A 20,000-nucleotide genomic window follows, 5' to 3' on the forward strand; every position below is an offset into this window, starting at 1 on the left:
TATGAAGGCACGGTTTATGCACTCAAGTGACAATGAGAATGGACAGATAGCAATACTATAAAGTATATATATAGCTGTTAGAAAGTACAACGGTTTGTTGACGACGCTCGGTCCTCTGGACTATAAATCGCCGCGGGACTTTGGCCGCCAAAGTGTTAAGATGTTAATGTAAATTATTGTAAAAAATAACATTGTATTACAGTTAGCTCGCAAAGTCCAATCCTTCACCTTTTTATGTCTATTTGAACACATTCAGCTCAGCTCCAGTTAGAGCTGTCCCAAGCCTGTTTTTGGGATTCGAACATTCGCCAGGGTTTTTCGAACGGATGTTCGAACCATCGTTTTTAATCATGCAAACAATTGGCTCCTAAATAGGGAGGTGTAGTCTGACGTCACTTTGGACCGCCTGCGAGGTCCTCCCGTATAGGGATTTATCTTTGGGAAAATGGATTATCGGCTATTGTAACAATTCTACCTCATGAACATTTGGAAAGCTTTCCATTTTTGCACAAAATGAGTTCTTTTTACAATTAATTGTGAATATTTTCATGTTGAGCTATAGATTGTGGATGAATAAGCACAGAAAGGTACACCATGCAAATGTTGATGCTTTATTTGTTTTAAAGGAGACAATTTAGAAATGGGCAATGGGCAAATACATTGTGTTTTCAAGATGATGGACCGGCCGGAAACAGCAATCATGTAACCACTACACCCCCCTATAGACCAGGAAGTAACCACTACACCTCCCTATAGACCAGGAAGTAACCACTACACCTCCCTATATACCAGGAAGTAACCACTACACCTCCCTATAGACCAGGAAGTAACCACTGCACCTCCCTATAGACCAGGAAGTAACCACTACACCTCCCTATACTAATAGTCTTTCGGGTATTTTATTTTGAAAAATGGCCACTACCGCCCGCGCCTCAACCCAGCGTAAGCATACTGTCGAGTCTTGACTAGCAAAGTTTAAGCACATAGCGCACATCGCTGCGGTTGAGTAGTAGATGTACCTACTTACTGGTCACGGAAGGCTTGAATAACATTTGAATGATAATCCATTGTGTAATTCATTTATCTTTCTTCCCCTCCTTTTTCCCGATTTTTCTCCCATCCCACCCTTCCTGGTTGTTGCGTACTTTCCCCTACTGTTGGTCCGGGAGACCGGAGACTGTCACATGCTTTCCTCCGACGCATGTGCAGCCTGGGGCAGGCCAACCTGGCCGCGCAGGTTCTCACCGGGGAGAGTGTAGCGTGTGGGAGGCCACACTATCTCTCCTCAGTTCCAACCCTCGCTGAGCAGGCGCCCCGACCGAACTGTAGGGGTCGCTGTCCACAACGCCCAGGACCCACCCTTCAGCTTTCCCACCCCCTGATACAGCCAATTGTATCAGTGTGAGAGGCCAGCCAAGCTGATAGCAAACGCCGGGAGCTGGATTCGAACAGGCGAATCCTAGTGTCTCCCGGTGTTGGTGACTAACGTAATCTCCGTGCGCCACCTGCCCCCCCCGATAATCCATTGTGTGAATACATTTGTTGAAGCAGCTTTGTTGGCCGACGGCTCCTGCTATCTTAACGTTAGCTAAAGCTAAAGGGCTGCGGTTTAACGTTACATAGCTTAATTAACGTGTATAACATACCTGTGTAACGTTAAGCAGCTTGTGTTCTGCTGGGAAAGCATCACTGCATACACTTTGTTTAATCCAAACGTCTATTCGGAAACGTTGTATTATGAACCAGTATGATACGCTGTGTTTTTTATTTTCAATTCGGAAAGTTGATGTCACATGGCTTTTTTGTTTATCCCTTCATTCAGCGAATTATAATGGAAGGGTGATGATCAGAGCCAATCAGAGCCAGATCGGGGCTGGTCTTTGCATAATGCACGTGTTATAGCCAATCAAAGGCAGATATTAAAAAAAAATCAGAACGCACATGGCCACGGGGGGAAAAAACGATACACACACACATACACACAGACAGACAGACCTGCTGGGAGCTGGGAGCACCAGTGCGACAAGGGAAAACATCCAGTCGCACGGCACTGAGATTTGGTCGCAAAATGCGACCAAAACAGGCGCACCCTGGAGCCCTGTGTTACTCTTTTTACTCTGTATTGTATATTGTATATATGTATATTGATTGACTGAACACTTTTTGTTCACGTACTTTTGACTTTTTCTATTTTATACTTTTTATCTATTTTATCTAGCACACTCTCAGGAGCTCATACAGAAAAAAAGCATTTCATGGAAAAGCATTCTGTATTTTACTATGACAACTAATAAAGAAACTTGAAACGTAGACAGAGCTAAATGACCGAGGAGAGTCCATTCAGGGACACATGGACGGCACCTTGGGAGGCCTCACTATCCTTTTAGCAGCGTGATGTAAACATCGCAAGAGCAAAGCAAACGATGGAAATGGACTTTCCAAATGGTTACACGAGTTAGGAAATTGTATTCACCTTGTAGATTATAGGACACAGCAGAAAAAGTGGTGAATATAAACAACACATTAGTGGTGTGATGTAAACATTGCGACGGCAAAGCAAACTGGTGAAAACGGACTTTTGCAAAAAGGTTATGAGTTCTGAAATGTATCTCGTAGAGTATAGGACAACAGCACTCTGAATATAAACGACACATCAGTGGTGTGATTTAAACATTTAAACGGCGAAAATTGCCTTTGTCAAAATCTCACGAGTTGGGAAATGTTCTATGAAATATTCATGGGAGCCGCACTCGTGTAGACTATAGAACAATAACAGAATATAAACAAGAGTGAGCTGCTGATTGCATACAATGCTCTCTGTGTGGCACGCTGAGTGATGTCCATAGTGCTAAAGATAATGTCCCCTGTGTTGCACACTGCTGTAATAATAATAATAATAATAATAATAATAATAAACTTTATTTGTATAGCACCTTTCATACAGAAACTGTAGCTCAAAGTGCTTCACAACAGAAAAAAGACGGGCATAAAATGAGCACATAAAGTGCAGACATCTAGAATCACAGTTTTTCACATTAGTATCTAACATCCCAACAGGCCACCTTGTTTATGGTTTGATTCAGTTTAAAATATAGACAATAATAAAAAAAAAAGGTAATATAGAATACACATAGTAAAATAGTGCAATAAGTAGTAAGATGGGTGCTGTCCATGGTGCTGGAGATAATGTCCCCTGTAGGGGTGTAACGATTCGACCTCACAACGATTAGATTCGATTACGATTCTTCAGGCAACGATTCAATGCATCATGAAATATCTTCATTTGACTTCGATTCGATTAATTCTCTCTGATTAATCAGTTAATTAGTAGTGAAGAAGATGGGGAGTGGTATCTCCATGGTGAGGAAATGTCTTTCTTATGTCCCTACATATATTGTGGGACAGGTGGCGAAATCTTTAATTTTATGTCACCTAGATTATTGTGCACCAGTATGGTCCTCTGCATCCAAAGGTCAACTAAAGAAATTGCAAACTGCCCAGAACAGAGCTGCAAGGTTAGTTTTACATTGTTCCATGAGAACAAACACCATCACTATGCACCGGCAACTCTCATGGTTAACGGTAGAGAATAGGCTGGTTTTCAACACAGTTAAATTTTTCAGGAACACTGTCTTTTCGTCTCAACCTGTTTTCTTATACAAACAAATTGTCAGATGCAGTCAGGTTCATTCTTATTTTACTAGGTCAGCTGATGATGGACAGATTATGTTACCTTACCACGTCCAAAATCAAATGCTTTAAAGAGGACTGTTGTTTATCGTGCCATCAATCATTGGAATAACTGCCCACTGAACATAAGTAAATTGAATAGTAAAGTGTCTTTCAAATACCACCTGAGAATGCACTACTTAAATATGTGAGCAAAATATTCTGATGTTGATAATGATGTCTACAATGTTTTACTGTTTTTAGACAATGTTACAATGTTTTTAGATAATGATGTCTACAATGTTTTACTGTTTTTAGACAATGTTACAATGTTTTTAGATAATGATGTCTACAATGTTTTACTGTTTTTAGATTATCATTGTTAATTGTGATTGTCATATGTATCTTATGTTGTTATGTTTTGTGTTTTGTGTTGTCTTTCTATGTGGACCCCAGGAAGACTAGCTCGCCACTTAGGTGACAGCTAATGGGGATCCTTTTTAAACAATAAACAATAAACAATTCCCCCAAAAATGTTGAATACACAAATGTGGCTGGGGGAACTGATTCACTCAGCATGAATGGACTATAGGTCAATAAAAACAATACCGGTACACACAAAAAAAAGAAAACACAAAAAAACACTTTTTTATTTAGATTATAAATGGTAAATGGCTGCTTTTTTATATAGCACTTTTATCCAAAGCGCTTTACAATTTGTTACTCACATTTACCCATTCACTCACGCATTCACACACCGACGGCGGAGGCAACCATGCAAGGTGCCAACCTGCTCATCAATTCTAAAATTTTCAAATCGATGCAGTTGAATCATCACATTAGGATCGATGCATTTCCCCTAGTCCCCTGTGTTGCACACTGCTGTAGTCTCATTTGTTGATGGGTGCTGTCCATGGGGCTGAGGAAGCTGTCACAATGTCATTGTTTTAGTGACCTTGTTTTGCTGACATGGGCCTCTGTTTGTCCACACACACACACACACACACACACACACACACACACACACACACACACACACACACACACACACACACACACACACACCACACAACACACAAGACACAGACACACACAGACACGCACAGCACAACAAGGAAAGCGGATGCAATCAGAAAATATGCCAGACATGTAAATTGCATCCCAGTTCAATTTGCATGCAGTAGTTCACACACAGAACTCAATGATGCTAGAAGCTGTGATTCCATCGCACTCCACACAATAGTCAATACTAGCTGACAACAACAACAACAACAACAACAACAACAACAACAACAACAACAACAACAACACCAACAACAACAACAACAACATCATCATCCCTGCAGACCCAGCAGTTGAATGTCTCTCACCACCTGGCTGTGTAATGTTTTTGTTTTTAATTAAGGATCCCCATTAGCTGGTGCCATGGCTCCCAGCTAGTCTTCCTGGGGTCCACACAACATCATACTGTACATACAACAGTTACGGTTTAACAGTATAACAGTTTATACAAAAGATAAAAACAAGGATTTAGTATATAGCAAATAAGCTACTTTCACAGATGCTATAGATAGAAATAAAAAACAAAGCAATGAACTAAAACATACAATACATATCAATTTTTAAAGATACAAAATGAGAATGTGTAGGCTAATAGGCAAAAAATTAAACTTAAAACCCATGCACAAATGCAATACACACATTAGTAATACACACAAAATGTAGTGAGGGTGATGCTAGCTCAGAGTGTATAATGTGTTGATGTGATGCTAGCTCAGAGTGTGTAATGTGTTGATGTGATGCTAGCTCAGGGTGTATAATGTGTTGATGTGATGCTAGCTCAGGGTGTGTAATGTGTTGATGTGATGCTAGCTCAGAGTGTATAATGTGTTGATGTGATGCTAGCTCAGGGTGTGTAATGTGTTGATGTGATGCTAGCTCAGGGTGTGTAATGTGTTGAGGTGATGCTAGCTCAGGGTGTGTAATGTGTTGATGTGATGCTAGCTCAGGGTGTGTAATGTGTTGAGGTGATGCTAGCTCAGGGTGTGTAATGTGTTGATGTGATGCTAGCTCGGGGTGTGTAATGTGTTGAGGTGATGCTAGCTCAGGGTGTGTAATGTGTTGATGTGATGCTAGCTCAGGGTGTGTAATGTGTTGATGTGATGCTAGCTCAGAGTGTATAATGTGTTGATGTGATCAGCGTTTCCGTTAGCCGGTAATTACCGGTATTTGACCGGCAAAATCTGGTGAAGTCCGACATATCTAATCTCTCCGGTCATAATGTCCGGTGAAAATAATTCCCTCTAAACACAATTAGATTATTTGAATTGTATTAAAATAGGCTAAAATTAAATAGCCTATGCGATGAACGAAACAATCATTACATTTGTCGTTGCTTCACCAAGCAGCCGGTCAATGACATCCTGTGTCAGCGAGCTGGCAGCTGATATATTTACGTGAAGCATGGCTTGGCAGGGTGCAGTACTCCAATTCAGCCATTGGCAATTCAGCTGTTGGGTGGGGGCGCTGCTGACACCGCTGCTCTGCTCTGTCTGCTCTGCTCCATGCTTCACGTAAATATATCAGCTGCCAGCTCGCTGACACAGGATGTCATTGACCGGCTGCTTGGTGAAGCAACGACAAATGTAATGATTGTTTCGTTCATCGCATAGGCTATTTAATTTTAGCCTATTTTAATACAATTCAAATAATCAAATTGTGCTTAGAGGGAATTATTTTCACCGGACATTATGAGAAGCAGCACCAAGTCGTTGGGAGGTGGAGATATACATCACGGCGCAAACCCACGATAATGTTGCCGTCTCTCTGCCAAATTTCTCAGTTCTTCGCTTGATATAATTAATACAAATGTCCAATATAACGGAATTCGTTAGCTCATAAAAATGTGATTATAACAGACTGCTGTTTATTAAGGTGGGCAGACTGCCCACCGACACCTCAAGTCGGCAGCAGCACGCAGTCTCGAGGGACTTATTTTATTTGGAATATATTAATGACTGTATATACGCAAAAGTAGTCTAGTTTTAAGTTAAAATATTATAAATGCCTTGATGATGTCATTCTTTATATAGGCCTATCAATTGTTTTTAAGCTCAATAAACTCTGACCGGAATTTATCCCATTTGTCCGGTAGATTGAAATCTACCGGACACTCAGACCTGCAAAAAAAAATTCTAACGGAAACCCTGGATGTGATGCTAGCTCAGGGTGTGTAATGTGTTGAGGTGATGCTAGCTCAGAGTGTATAATGTGTTGAGGTGATGCTAGCTCATGGTGTGTAATGTGTTGATGTGATGCTAGCTCAGAGTGTATAATGTGTTGATGTGATGCTAGCTCAGGGTGTATAATGTGTTGAGGTGATGCTAGCTCAGAGTGTGTAATGTGTTGAGGTGATGCTAGCTCAGAGTGTATAATGTGTTGAGGTGATGCTAGCTCAGAGTGTATAATGTGTTGAGGTGATGCTAGCTCAGGGTGTGTAATGTGTTGATGTGATGCTAGCTCAGGGTGTGTAATGTGTTGATGTGATGCTAGCTCAGAGTGTATAATGTGTTGATGTGATGCTAGCTCAGGGTGTGTAATGTGTTGAGGTGATGCTAGCTCAGAGTGTGTAATGTGTTGAGGTGATGCTAGCTCAGAGTGTATAATGTGTTGAGGTGATGCTAGCTCAGGGTGTATAATGTGTTGATGTGATGCTAGCTCAGGGTGTGTAATGTGTTGATGTGATGCTAGCTCAGAGTGTATAATGTGTTGATGTGATGCTAGCTCAGAGTGTATAATGTGTTGATGTGATGCTAGCTCAGAGTGTGTAATGTGTTGATGTGATGCTAGCTCAGGGTGTGTAATGTGTTGATGTGATGCTAGCTCAGAGTGTATAATGTGTTGATGTGATGCTAGCTCAGAGTGTGTAATGTGTTGATGTGATGCTAGCTCAGGGTGTGCAATGTGTTGATGTGATGCTAGCTCAGAGTGTATAATGTGTTGAGGTGATGCTAGCTCAGGGTGTGTAATGTGTTGAGGTGATGCTAGCTCAGAGTGTATAATGTGTTGAGGTGATGCTAGCTCAGGGTGTGTAATGTGTTGATGTGATGCTAGCTCAGAGTGTATAATGTGTTGATGTGATGCTAGCTCAGAGTGTGTAATGTGTTGAGGTGATGCTAGCTCAGGGTGTGTAATGTGTTGATGTGATGCTAGCTCAGGGTGTGTAATGTGTTGAGGTGATGCTAGCTCAGGGTGTATAATGTGTTGATGTGATGCTAGCTCAGGGTGTATAATGTGTTGATGTGATGCTAGCTCAGGGTGTGTAATGTGTTGATGTGATGCTAGCTCAGGGTGTATAATGTGTTGAGGTGATGCTAGCTCAGGGTGTGTAATGTGTTGAGGTGATGCTACCTCAGAGTGTATAATGTGTTGATGTGATGCTAGCTCAGGGTGTGTAATGTGTTGATGTGATGCTAGCTCAGAGTGTGTAATGTGTTGATGTGATGCTAGCTCAGAGTGTATAATGTGTTGAGGTGATGCTAGCTCAGGGTGTATAATGTGTTGATGTGATGCTAGCTCAGGGTGTGTAATGTGTTGATGTGATGCTAGCTCAGAGTGTGTAATGTGTTGAGGTGATGCTAGCTCAGAGTGTATAATGTGTTGAGGTGATGCTAGCTCAGGGTGTGTAATGTGTTGATGTGATGCTAGCTCAGGGTGTGTAATGTGTTGATGTGATGCTAGCTCAGAGTGTATAATGTGTTGAGGTGATGCTAGCTCAGGGTGTATAATGTGTTGATGTGATGCTAGCTCAGAGTGTATAATGTGTTGAGGTGATGCTAGCTCAGAGTGTGTAATGTGTTGATGTGATGCTAGCTCAGAGTGTATAATGTGTTGATGTGATGCTAGCTCAGAGTGTATAATGTGTTGAGGTGATGCTAGCTCAGGGTGTATAATGTGTTGATGTGATGCTAGCTCAGAGTGTATAATGTGTTGAGGTGATGCTAGCTCAGGGTGTGTAATGTGTTGAGGTGATGCTAGCTCAGGGTGTGTAATGTGTTGAGGTGATGCTAGCTCAGGGTGTGTAATGTGTTGATGTGATGCTAGCTCAGAGTGTGTAATGTGTTGAGGTGATGCTAGCTCAGGGTGTATAATGTGTTGAGGTGATGCTAGCTCAGGGTGTATAATGTGTTGAGGTGATGCTAGCTCAGAGTGTATAATGTGTTGGAGGTGATGCTAGCTCAGGGTGTATAATGTGTTGATGTGATGCTATCTCAGGGTGTGTAATGTGTTGATGTGATGCTAGCTCAGGGTGTGTAATGTGTTGATGTGATGCTAGCTCAGAGTGTATAATGTGTTGATGTGATGCTAGCTCAGGGTGTGTAATGTGTTGATGTGATGCTAGCTCAGAGTGTGTAATGTGTTGATGTGATGCTAGCTCAGGGTGTGTAATGTGTTGATGTGATGCTAGCTCAGGGTGTGTAATGTGTTGATGTGATGCTAGCTCAGGGTGTGTAATGTGTTGATGTGATGCTAGCTCAGAGTGTATAATGTGTTGGAGGTGATGCTAGCTCAGAGTGTATAATGTGTTGATGTGATGCTAGCTCAGAGTGTATAATGTGTTGATGTGATGCTAGCTCAGAGTGTATAATGTGTTGGAGGTGATGCTAGCTCAGAGTGTATAATGTGTTGAGGTGATGCTAGCTCAGAGTGTATAATGTGTTGAGGTGATGCTAGCTCAGGGTGTGTAATGTGTTGAGGTGATGCTAGCTCAGAGTGTATAATGTGTTGAGGTGATGCTAGCTCAGAGTGTATAATGTGTTGAGGTGATGCTAGCTCAGGGTGTGTAATGTGTTGAGGTGATGCTAGCTCAGGGTGTATAATGTGTTGAGGTGATGCTAGCTCAGAGTGTATAATGTGTTGATGTGATGCTAGCTCAGGGTGTGTAATGTGTTGAGGTGATGCTAGCTCAGGGTGTATAATGTGTTGAGGTGATGCTAGCTCAGGGTGTATAATGTGTTGAGGTGATGCTAGCTCAGAGTGTATAATGTGTTGATGTGATGCTAGCTCAGAGTGTGTAATGTGTTGAGGTGATGCTAGCTCAGGGTGTGTAATGTGTTGATGTGATGCTAGCTCAGGGTGTGTAATGTGTTGATGTGATGCTAGCTCAGAGTGTGTAATGTGTTGATGTGATGCTAGCTCAGGGTGTATAATGTGTTGAGGTGATGCTAGCTCAGGGTGTATAATGTGTTGAGGTGATGCTAGCTCAGAGTGTATAATGTGTTGATGTGATGCTAGCTCAGAGTGTATAATGTGTTGATGTGATGCTAGCTCAGGGTGTGTAATGTGTTGAGGTGATGCTAGCTCAGAGTGTATAATGTGTTGAGGTGATGCTAGCTCAGAGTGTATAATGTGTTGATGTGATGCTAGCTCAGGGTGTGTAATGTGTTGAGGTGATGCTAGCTCAGAGTGTGTAATGTGTTGATGTGATGCTAGCTCAGGGTGTGTAATGTGTTGATGTGATGCTAGCTCAGAGTGTATAATGTGTTGAGGTGATGCTAGCTCAGTGTGTAATGTGTTGATGTGATGCTAGCTCAGGGTGTGTAATGTGTTGATGTGATGCTAGCTCAGAGTGTATAATGTGTTGAGGTGATGCTAGCTCAGAGTGTGTAATGTGTTGATGTGATGCTAGCTCAGGGTGTATAATGTGTTGAGGTGATGCTAGCTCAGGGTGTATAATGTGTTGATGTGATGCTAGCTCAGGGTGTGTAATGTGTTGATGTGATGCTAGCTTAGGGTGTATAATGTGTTGAGGTGATGCTAGCTCAGAGTGTATAATGTGTTGATGTGATGCTAGCTCAGGGTGTGTAATGTGTTGATGTGATGCTAGCTCAGGGTGTGTAATGTGTTGATGTGATGCTAGCTCAGAGTGTATAATGTGTTGATGTGATGCTAGCTCAGAGTGTGTAATGTGTTGATGTGATGCTAGCTCAGGGTGTGTAATGTGTTGAGGTGATGCTAGCTCAGAGTGTGTAATGTGTTGATGTGATGCTAGCTCAGGGTGTGTAATGTGTTGATGTGATGCTAGCTCAGAGTGTATAATGTGTTGATGTGATGCTAGCTCAGGGTGTATAATGTGTTGAGGTGATGCTAGCTCAGGGTGTGTAATGTGTTGATGTGATGCTAGCTCAGAGTGTATAATGTGTTGAGGTGATGCTAGCTCAGGGTGTGTAATGTGTTGATGTGATGCTAGCTGTGGGGCGGCGTGGCTCAGGGGTAGAGCGGGTTGTCCAATGATCCAAGGGTTGGTGGTTCGAATCCCGCTCAAGCCCATGTCCATCCCACTGCCGTTGTGTCCTTGGGCAAGACACTTAACCTACTTGCCTCGTATGAATGTGTATGCATGTGAATGAATGTTGGTGGTGGTCGGAGGGGCCGTAGGCGTTGATTATTCGCCACGCTTCCGTGAGTCTGCCTCAGGGCAGCTCTGGCTGCAATTGTAGCTTACCACCACCAGTATGACTGTGTATGAACGAATAATGGACTCTGTGAAGCGCTCTGGGTCTCATGAAGAGCGCTATATAAATCCAAGTCATTATCATTATTATTATTAGCTCAGGGTGTGTAATGTGTTGATGTGATGCTAGCTCAGAGTGTATAATGTGTTGAGGTGATGCTAGCTCAGGGTGTGTAATGTGTTGATGTGATGCTAGCTCAGGGTGTGTAATGTGTTGATGTGATGCTAGCTCAGAGTGTATAATGTGTTGGAGGTGATGCTAGCTCAGGGTGTGTAATGTTAGCTGGTTCCTGGCTGTATTATGTACTGCTACACTTTGCTCGTTTCATATCACAGCCAGGGCAAATTAACTGTAGATCTCCCGAGCGACGGTACATTGTGTCATTTTTATTTTACTTGCTCAGAAACATTTGATATTTGCTTAAACATAAAATCCACTTACCCCAAAGTTGTTGAAATGGTCCAACTTCTGCAAATCCTAACGGCAAGTCTGTCTGTTTACCGGGTGCTGCTGCCGTGATGAATTGAATGTGACTCAGAGTTTTTTTTATGTTTAGGTAATAACTTAATAAATTAATACATGATCATCATTATCGGCAGCAGTCGTATCTTGTTTACAACATATTAAAAAGCAGTTACTGCAGGACAAACTGCGTCCCCTGAGGCCCAGTTTGCAGCACAATGTTAAACGGAGGGTGTTTTGAACCGGGGGGACTGACTGGTGGAATATCACCTCTGCAGCCTGGAGGAAGCCTCTCTCACTAAGTACCGACAACTGGTTCAGGTCATCTCACAGCGTGGTGCCAGCTGGGTTGTGTTTGGCAGCCTAGCCTCACTGACAGTAAACTATTCTAGTTTCGAGTTTCTTCATTAGTTGTCATAGTAAAATACAGAATACTTGTCCATGAAATGCTTTTTTTCTGTATGAGCTCCCGGGAGTGTGCTAGATAAAATAGATAAAAAGTATAAAATAGAAAGTCAAAAGTACATAAACAAAAAGTGTTCAGTCAATATACATATGTACAATATACAATACATAGTAAAGAAAAAGAGTAACAGTGAGTTAACAGAACGTAGACCAATCTCAGTCACTCTTATTGTCTTGGACCAAATTCGGTCACGCCCCATTTTGCGCGACATCCAGGCTTTTTTTACCGTCAGCGTTTGGGAATTTCATGTCGACAGGTAGATGAAGTGAAATTATACTTATTTTAGAATATATATATCAAATTTCATGAGTATTCATCTATATTTAGTCATCTAAAGACTATTAGATATGAACCTATGTACCAGTAAAAAGTGGGAATCTCTAGAATGTGTTTTGGGCGACGGTGTTTACGGAAGTGCGGGTCTCAAGTTGACGTTATACTATAACTTACAAAACACTTTCTGTTGTCAGTAGATGGCAGCATTGGTTTAAAATTAAAAGGTGAAAATGTGAAAACTACAAAATGAATACAATTCCCAAGACCTTTAGCACAGGTCACTGGGACGCGTCTATTCTTTGACGCGATCTGAACAGCGTTAAACTATTAATGGGACCTGAGTACAGTGATCGAGAATGGTCACCCAATTATCTTAACAAAAGTGCATCATTAGCATTATGTTTGTTATCTAAACGGGAACATAATGGTACAATTTAAGATTTGAATGTTATCCGCATATAAAGGACAAATAAAACATCGTTAATTTGTAAGAAACCTCAATGGCGCAGGGTAAGTTATATTAGCTATTGTTATGAAAATGTGATAGAATCCTATAAAAATGTGGACGCATTTGGTCACTGTGACGTTACAGTATACAGTACAATGCAGAAATGGGATGAGGTACAATTTAGGGTAAGGTGCAATGGGGTATGAATTGTAGTGCAAATCTCTTTACCAATTAATATAAAGTGTGTTAAAGTGAGTAAAGTGGGTGTTACGGTGCATGTTTATTTAAAGTGAGTGTGTATGTGTGTATTCTAGAGTGTTGTGTTTGGCAGCCCAGCCTCACTGACGAGAAGAGATTCTAGAGTGTTGTGTTTGGCAGCCCAGCCTCACTGACAGGAAGAGATTCTAGAGTGTTGTGTTTGGCAGCCCAGCCTCACTGACAGGAAGAGATTCTAGTGTCTTGTCTTTGGCAGCCCAGCCTCACTGACGAGAAGAGATTCTAGTGTCTTGGCAGCAATGTCACTTATTATGTCAGAATCTCACGGTCTGAGCATTCATAGTTTTGATACTGTTGTTTTTCTGCTGCATTACATCTAATTAATCTGCTTAGCCGCTACCCTATCTTTCTTTCTTTTTTCTCTCTCTCTCGCTCTCGCTCTCTCTCGCTCTCTCTCTCGCTCTCGCTCTCGCTCTCGCTCTCTCTCTCGCTCTCGCTCGCTCTCTCTCTCTCTCTCTCTGATCCATGCACATCTGATGCTCTCTCTCTCTCTCTCTCTCTCTCTCTGATCCATGCACATCTGATGTTTTCTCTTTCTCCATTTCTCCCTCTGAACAGCTGTCTATCTCTCGTTCTCTGCTTGCTCACTCGTTTCTTCCCTACTTGCTCCCCCTCACACCTGTCTCTCGTTCTCTGCCTGCTCACTCTATCACAAATGTTCTCCTTGCCTCTACTTTCTCATTTGTTCTCCACCTGTTCCCTCTGTCTCTCCTTTTTGCTCTCTCTCAATCCATCTCTCTGTTGTTAGTAAATCATCTGTTATCTGTCTGAAATGGAACACATGGTAACAACAGTGTAAACAATCAGTCCTGTGTGATATATATATATATATATATATATATATTAGAGGTGGGCATAGATTAAATTTTTTAATCTAGATTAATCTATCTGCAATCCTGGATTTAATCTAGATTAATCTAGATTAAAATGGCTCAAAAAAAAAAAAAAAAACTGCCGAAGGCATTCAAAATATGTGTGTTCTACCCAAATAATGACCAGAAGTAAGTCCTTACTTTTTCTTTCCTCCTTATGTTTCTCAGGCCAGGTGGCCCATTACACCATGAGCCCATCTCCCGTTTCCAAAATGCATTACAGACTGTTTGAAAAAGCTGTTTTGCTATGATAATTGGTAATGAAATATCAAAATAATGTTCAATAAGATGTACTTGTGTTTAATAAGTTGTTTTATTCAGAAGTTAACACAAATAAATAATATTACCAGTACAGTACAGTATCTAGCACACTCTCAGGAGCAAAACAGAAAGAATCATTTCAAACTTGAACTATGTGACATGGCTTGAATCAACTGCTCCAGTGGAGTTGCTCAGTGGCCAATGGTGTCAACTGTGGTTGTACTGGGCAGCTCCCAGGTGTGAATGGAACTGTGTGAATGTGAAGCAGGGCGTTCCTGAAAAAGAGCATCTGTGCTCAGCGAACCTACCCTGGGTAAATAAAGGTAAAAAAAAAAAAATGTAAAAAAAAAAAAAAAAAATCTATTTTTTATTTCTTTTTTTAGATTAATGCGTTAATTATATTATCGCGCAATACTAGTATAGCGTTAACGCAGCAATTAACGCAGCAATATATATATATATATATATTGGAGCTGGGCCGTTAACGGCGTTAACGTGCTGCGTTAACGCTATACTAGTATCGCGCGATAATATAATTAACGCATTAATCTAATTTTCTTTTTTTTTTTTTTTTACATTTTTTTTTTTTTACCTTTATTTACCCAGGGTAGGTTCGCTGAGCACAGATGCTCTTTTTCAGGAACGCCCTGCTTCACATTCACACAGTTCCATTCACACCTGGGAGCTGCCCAGTACAACCACAGTTGACACCATTGGCCACTGAGCAACTCCACTGGAGCAGTTGATTCAAGCCATGTCACATAGTTCAAGTTTGAAATGATTTTTTCTGTTTTGCTCCTGAGAGTGCTAGATACTGTACTGTACTGGTAATATTATTTATTTGTGTTAACCTCTGAATAAAACAACTTATTAAACACAAGTACATCTTATTGAACATTATTTTGATATTTCATTACCAATTATCATAGCAAAACAGCTTTTTCAAACAGTCTGTAATGCATTTTGGAAACGGGAGATGGGCTCATGGTGTAATGGGCCACCTGGCCTGAGAAACATAAGGAGGAAAGAAAAAGTAAGGACTTACTTCTGGTCATTATTTGGGTAGAACACACATATTTTGAATGCCTTCGGCAGATTTTTTTTTTTTGAGCCATTTTAATCTAGATTAAATCCAGGATTGCAGATAGATTAATCTAGATTAAAAAAATTAATCTATGCCCACCTCTAATATATATATATATATATATATATATATATACATGTAACAGTGACTGCTAGATCCATGTGACAGTGACTGAGAGATCCATGTAACAGGGACTGATAGATCCATGTAACAGTGACTGATAGATACATGTAACCGTGACTGATAGATCCATGTAACAGGGACTGATAGATCCATGTAACAGTGACTGATAGATCCATGTAACAGTGACTGATAGATCCATGTAACAGTGACTGATAGATCATGTAACAGGGACTGATAGATCATGTAACAGTGACTGATAGATCCATGTAACAGTGACTGATAGATCATGTAACAGGGACTGATAGATCCATGTAACAGGGACTGATATATACTAGTGGTAGGGGGAAATATCGATACAGTATAGTATCGCTATACTTATTTTTTTATACGGAAGTTGCATTGTTCATTTCAATACCTATAATAGTACAGTAGTCCACACACACACACACACACACACACACACACACACACGTGTGCATTCAGTTAAGTTGGAATATCACTGTAATACAAACAGTTCAGTTTGTCAGGTACATGCAACACAGATTACAGTGTTGACATCTGTCTGCTTGAGAAAATCCCATGTTCTGCAATACAAATGATTGAAGTGAGATGAACAGACTGAAAACTTTATTTTATTAGATAAAACATGTTGACAAAGTTTTACTTTGCAGTTGAAAAAAGGTAATGCATCGCAATATATCGCAATACTAATATCACAATACTCAGCATATCGCAATATACTGTATTTTGAATCTCAATACTGTCGTATCGTGACTTAAGTATCTTGATAATATCGTATCGTGAGGCCTCTGGTGATTCCCACCCCTAATAGATCCTGATAGATACATGTATGTGACTGATAGATCCATGTAACAGTGACTGATAGATCCATGTAACAGTGACTGATAGATCCATGTAACAGGGACTGATAGATCCATGTAACAGGGACTGATATATCCATGTAACAGGGACTGATAGATCCATGTAACAGGGACTGATAGATCCATGTAACAGTGACTGATAGATATACAGGGAACAAAATGAATACCCGCCAAGCCCCAATGGCATGTAGATTTCCTCTTTGGCTGGTAAATTACGGAGGCTACTCAGCCACTATGCCATGTAAAAAAATTGGAAGCCAACTTTTAGTGATGCACGATATATCGGCCGCCGATATAATATCGGCCGATATGGCAGTTTTTTTACACATCGGTATCGGTCCGATATCAAGATAGGGCCGATATGGGCCGTTAAGGCCTTAAATAGGCCGCTTTGGCCTTAAATAGTTTCAAAATATCAGTCATTTCTGAAAATAAGTTACAAAAGTAAAAAAAAATTAAAAAAATGCGGTTTGGAAAATAGCTCTTTATTTGATTATCATAAAAAAGTGTTTTCTATACAGAGATATCGACATCTGTAAATATCGGTATCGGCCAGAACAGCAATATTAATATCGGTTATCGGTATCGGCCACAATTTTCACATCGGTGCATCACATAAAAGAAATAGCTTCTGTTGTCAGCAGTCACTTCTATACGTGATGTGTGTGTGTGTGTGTGTGTGTGTTAGGGCTGTCACTTGAACAAAAAATCTAATTCGAAATTCGTTGCAGAATTGTAGACAAGTTCGAATTCGAATTTCAGTAAAATAAATAAATAAATAAAACCTAAACCTAAAAAAAAGTCTAAGCTATTTTTTTTACCATGGTATGTTTGGTATCATTCTTTTCAGCACAGTCTCACCTATATGACCTGACGTTAAAAAAAATATGTACCGGTATTATAAAAAAAAATTCAAAAATCTAATTTCTCCCTTCAAGTTCTTCCCTCTTGTTTTTATGTAAATTCTAAATCCATGCACTGCTTACTTCAATGTATGCAGTGATGAACGGTCTTTCCCAGCGGAACACAAGTTACTTAACGTTACACAGGTCGAGCTATGAATGAATGAATGAATGAATGACTTTTATTTATATAGCACCCTTCACAGCACGAATGCACAGGGTGCTTTACACTACAGCTTAGTATATAAAAACAAAAGCAAAAACAAAATCAGAAATAAATGACAACAACAACAACGACAGACAGCAGTTAACCCTTTGATCGCCGGGGTTAAATTCATAATTTACCATCCCTCGCCAGCCCTATTTAACATGGAGAAGTTCCCCTTCTTTGCAGGGCTATAACTTTTTAAATTGTATTGCTCAATTGACATTACCATGGCCCATTCAAAGTCCTATATCTATTGTTCAGGGTGTATCAACGTTATACTTTTTCATTCACATATTCATACTAAAATACGGTCTAAAGTATAAGTATGTTTTTATCGTTTTCTGCAGCTTTCTCCAGAACTTGATTTATAGCCCCAAATGCATTATATTGATGATCAAATACAGTTTGGTAGGAATCTGTGCGATATAAAAAATTTCAACTGGACGTGGTTCTAGGAGTTACTACGTATGATCTGATCGTTTATAATTCCGTGGGCAACGTTATATCATTCATCTAGTGTGGGTGATATGATCATCAGAGCAGTTAGTATCGAAGAAATAAAAAAATAACGCTGAAACTCACCGTAGCTTCCTCGCGCCGTTGGGAGATGAGCGTGGAACAAAAATGTTTCTATTATGGGATGTCGAAATATCCGATCCATTTCCAGATTGTATAATAGTATATACGTCCAAATCATGTTGTTTACCGAGTTATTGGTAACCGATCGCCATGCATTGTGTCAAGATGGAGTCCTGCTAATGATAGCGAGTGCCCGGACGAAATATGGGTGAGCACCACTTCATCCGCATGACTTCCTGTTTGGGCGAGTGGCCGATCGGCCACCAGATGGCGCTCTTGAACCGTTAGAGAGTTGATAGGGTCTCACCAGTAGATATAATGTCTCCGGGGGAGAAATATTATTTCGATCACAGATTTTTGAAATATTGATATCAATGACGCTGTACAGCGTCATCGGCAGAATAAGCATGGCGGGGAATGACGCTGAAAAGCGTCAACGACGATTAAAGGGTTAAAAAACTGTGAAACCAGATAAAAAAGTAGAATAAAATAATTTAGATAAAATCATCAGTCACTAATTAAAAACAAAACTATAGGAACAGTGAGGACAAGAAAGAGTGCCTATGTATAACGTATAACGCTTGCTAACGTTAGATAGCAGTGTTTATAAGGAGTCATCTACCAACAAATATGTTGTTTCAACAAATTTATTCACAAAATAGATTACCATCCAAACGTTATTAAAGACTCCTGTGACCAGTAAGTAGGTACTACATACATCTTAACTTTTATTAAAACATTTTGACCGCAGCAATATGCGCAAATGTTCTACGCTATATCCGTAAATGTCCACTATGTGCCTAAAGTCAAGACTCGAGTGTGTGTGTCCCGACCCCACTTATCCTAGTCTCACACACAACTGTCTATACACACAAAAGCATACTGGTAGTACAACGGTGATTCAGAATGCATGTTGCCAACGCAATTTGACGGTGACGGTCTCGGGTTGCTACTGGATAGAACAGAATGGTAGCCAACACTCATGATTTGTGTGTTTTTAACAGTGTTTTTGAGAGAGTATTCGAATACTCGTTAGGAAACACCAAGGAGTATTCAAAGCCTGTAAAATGGTATTCGGGACAGCCCTACACTAAATATATATGTTTTAATAAATTATCTGCATTTTAAACTATTAATGCTGACTCATTCCTTCAGTCCACAAAAGATTATGTTAATATTCATTATGTTGGGGAGCTCCCGTAGCTCACCGCGTATCTCGGCGCTATTTTGGCGTCGGGGACAACCGTGCTCGTCACGGATCTGGGGTACACGAGTTCGATTCCCGGATCCGCCGTATTTTCTCAGTGTCTTCCCCTACTCTACATCCCATTCAACCTGTTTCTGTCGGTCATGCTTGACCAGAAAAAGCGATAAACGCTTAAAAAAAAAAAAAAAAAAATCATTATGTTGTTTATGATATTAATTGAAAATTGCATATGAGAGTATTACATTGTAATAATAACACATCTCTCTCTCTCTCTCTCTCTCTCTCTCTCTCTCTCTCGCTCTCTCTCTCTCTCTCTCTCTCTCTCTCTCTCTCTCGCTCTCTCGCTCTCTCGCTCTCTCGCTCTCTCTCTCTCTCTCTCGCTCTCTCGCTCTCTCGCTCTCTCTCTCTCTCTCTCTCTCTCTCTCTCTCAGGTTGGTAACATTAGAACACAGCCCAGCCATCACTCCTGAGCTACTGAGAATCTTCCACAATATGTCTGCCTTGCTGGGTGAGTTCATTTGTGTGTGATTGAGTGTGCACTATGTCTGTTTATTTACACAACATCAATGGTGACATGTGTGAAGCCACCTGACATTCATGTGTGCAGTGCCGTGCGCCATGCAGACTGTGTTGACTGTGTGGCGTGTTGACTGTGTGGAGTGTAGACCATGTTGACTGTGTGGAGTGTAGACCATGTTGACTGTGTGGAGTGTAGACCATGTTGACTGTGTGGAGTGTAGACCATGTTGACTGTGTGGAGTGTAGACCATGT

General features: G+C 40.7%; 1 protein-coding gene across 1 annotated transcript in view; it reads left to right on the forward strand.

Moving 5' to 3' along the window:
* The window catches only part of ipo11 (importin 11), a 577,792-nt gene that overhangs the window by 250,641 nt on the left and 307,151 nt on the right, over positions 1–20,000 (forward strand). The window contains exon 19 of the mRNA XM_084323169.1: positions 19,660–19,736. Within this exon, the coding sequence (XP_084179295.1) occupies positions 19,660–19,736 (77 nt within the window). The remainder of the gene's footprint in view (positions 1–19,659; positions 19,737–20,000) is intronic.

This window comes from Notolepis coatsorum, assembly GCF_963971535.1.
Source record: "Notolepis coatsorum genome assembly, chromosome: 10".
Taxonomy (NCBI): domain Eukaryota; kingdom Metazoa; phylum Chordata; class Actinopteri; order Aulopiformes; family Paralepididae; genus Notolepis; species Notolepis coatsorum.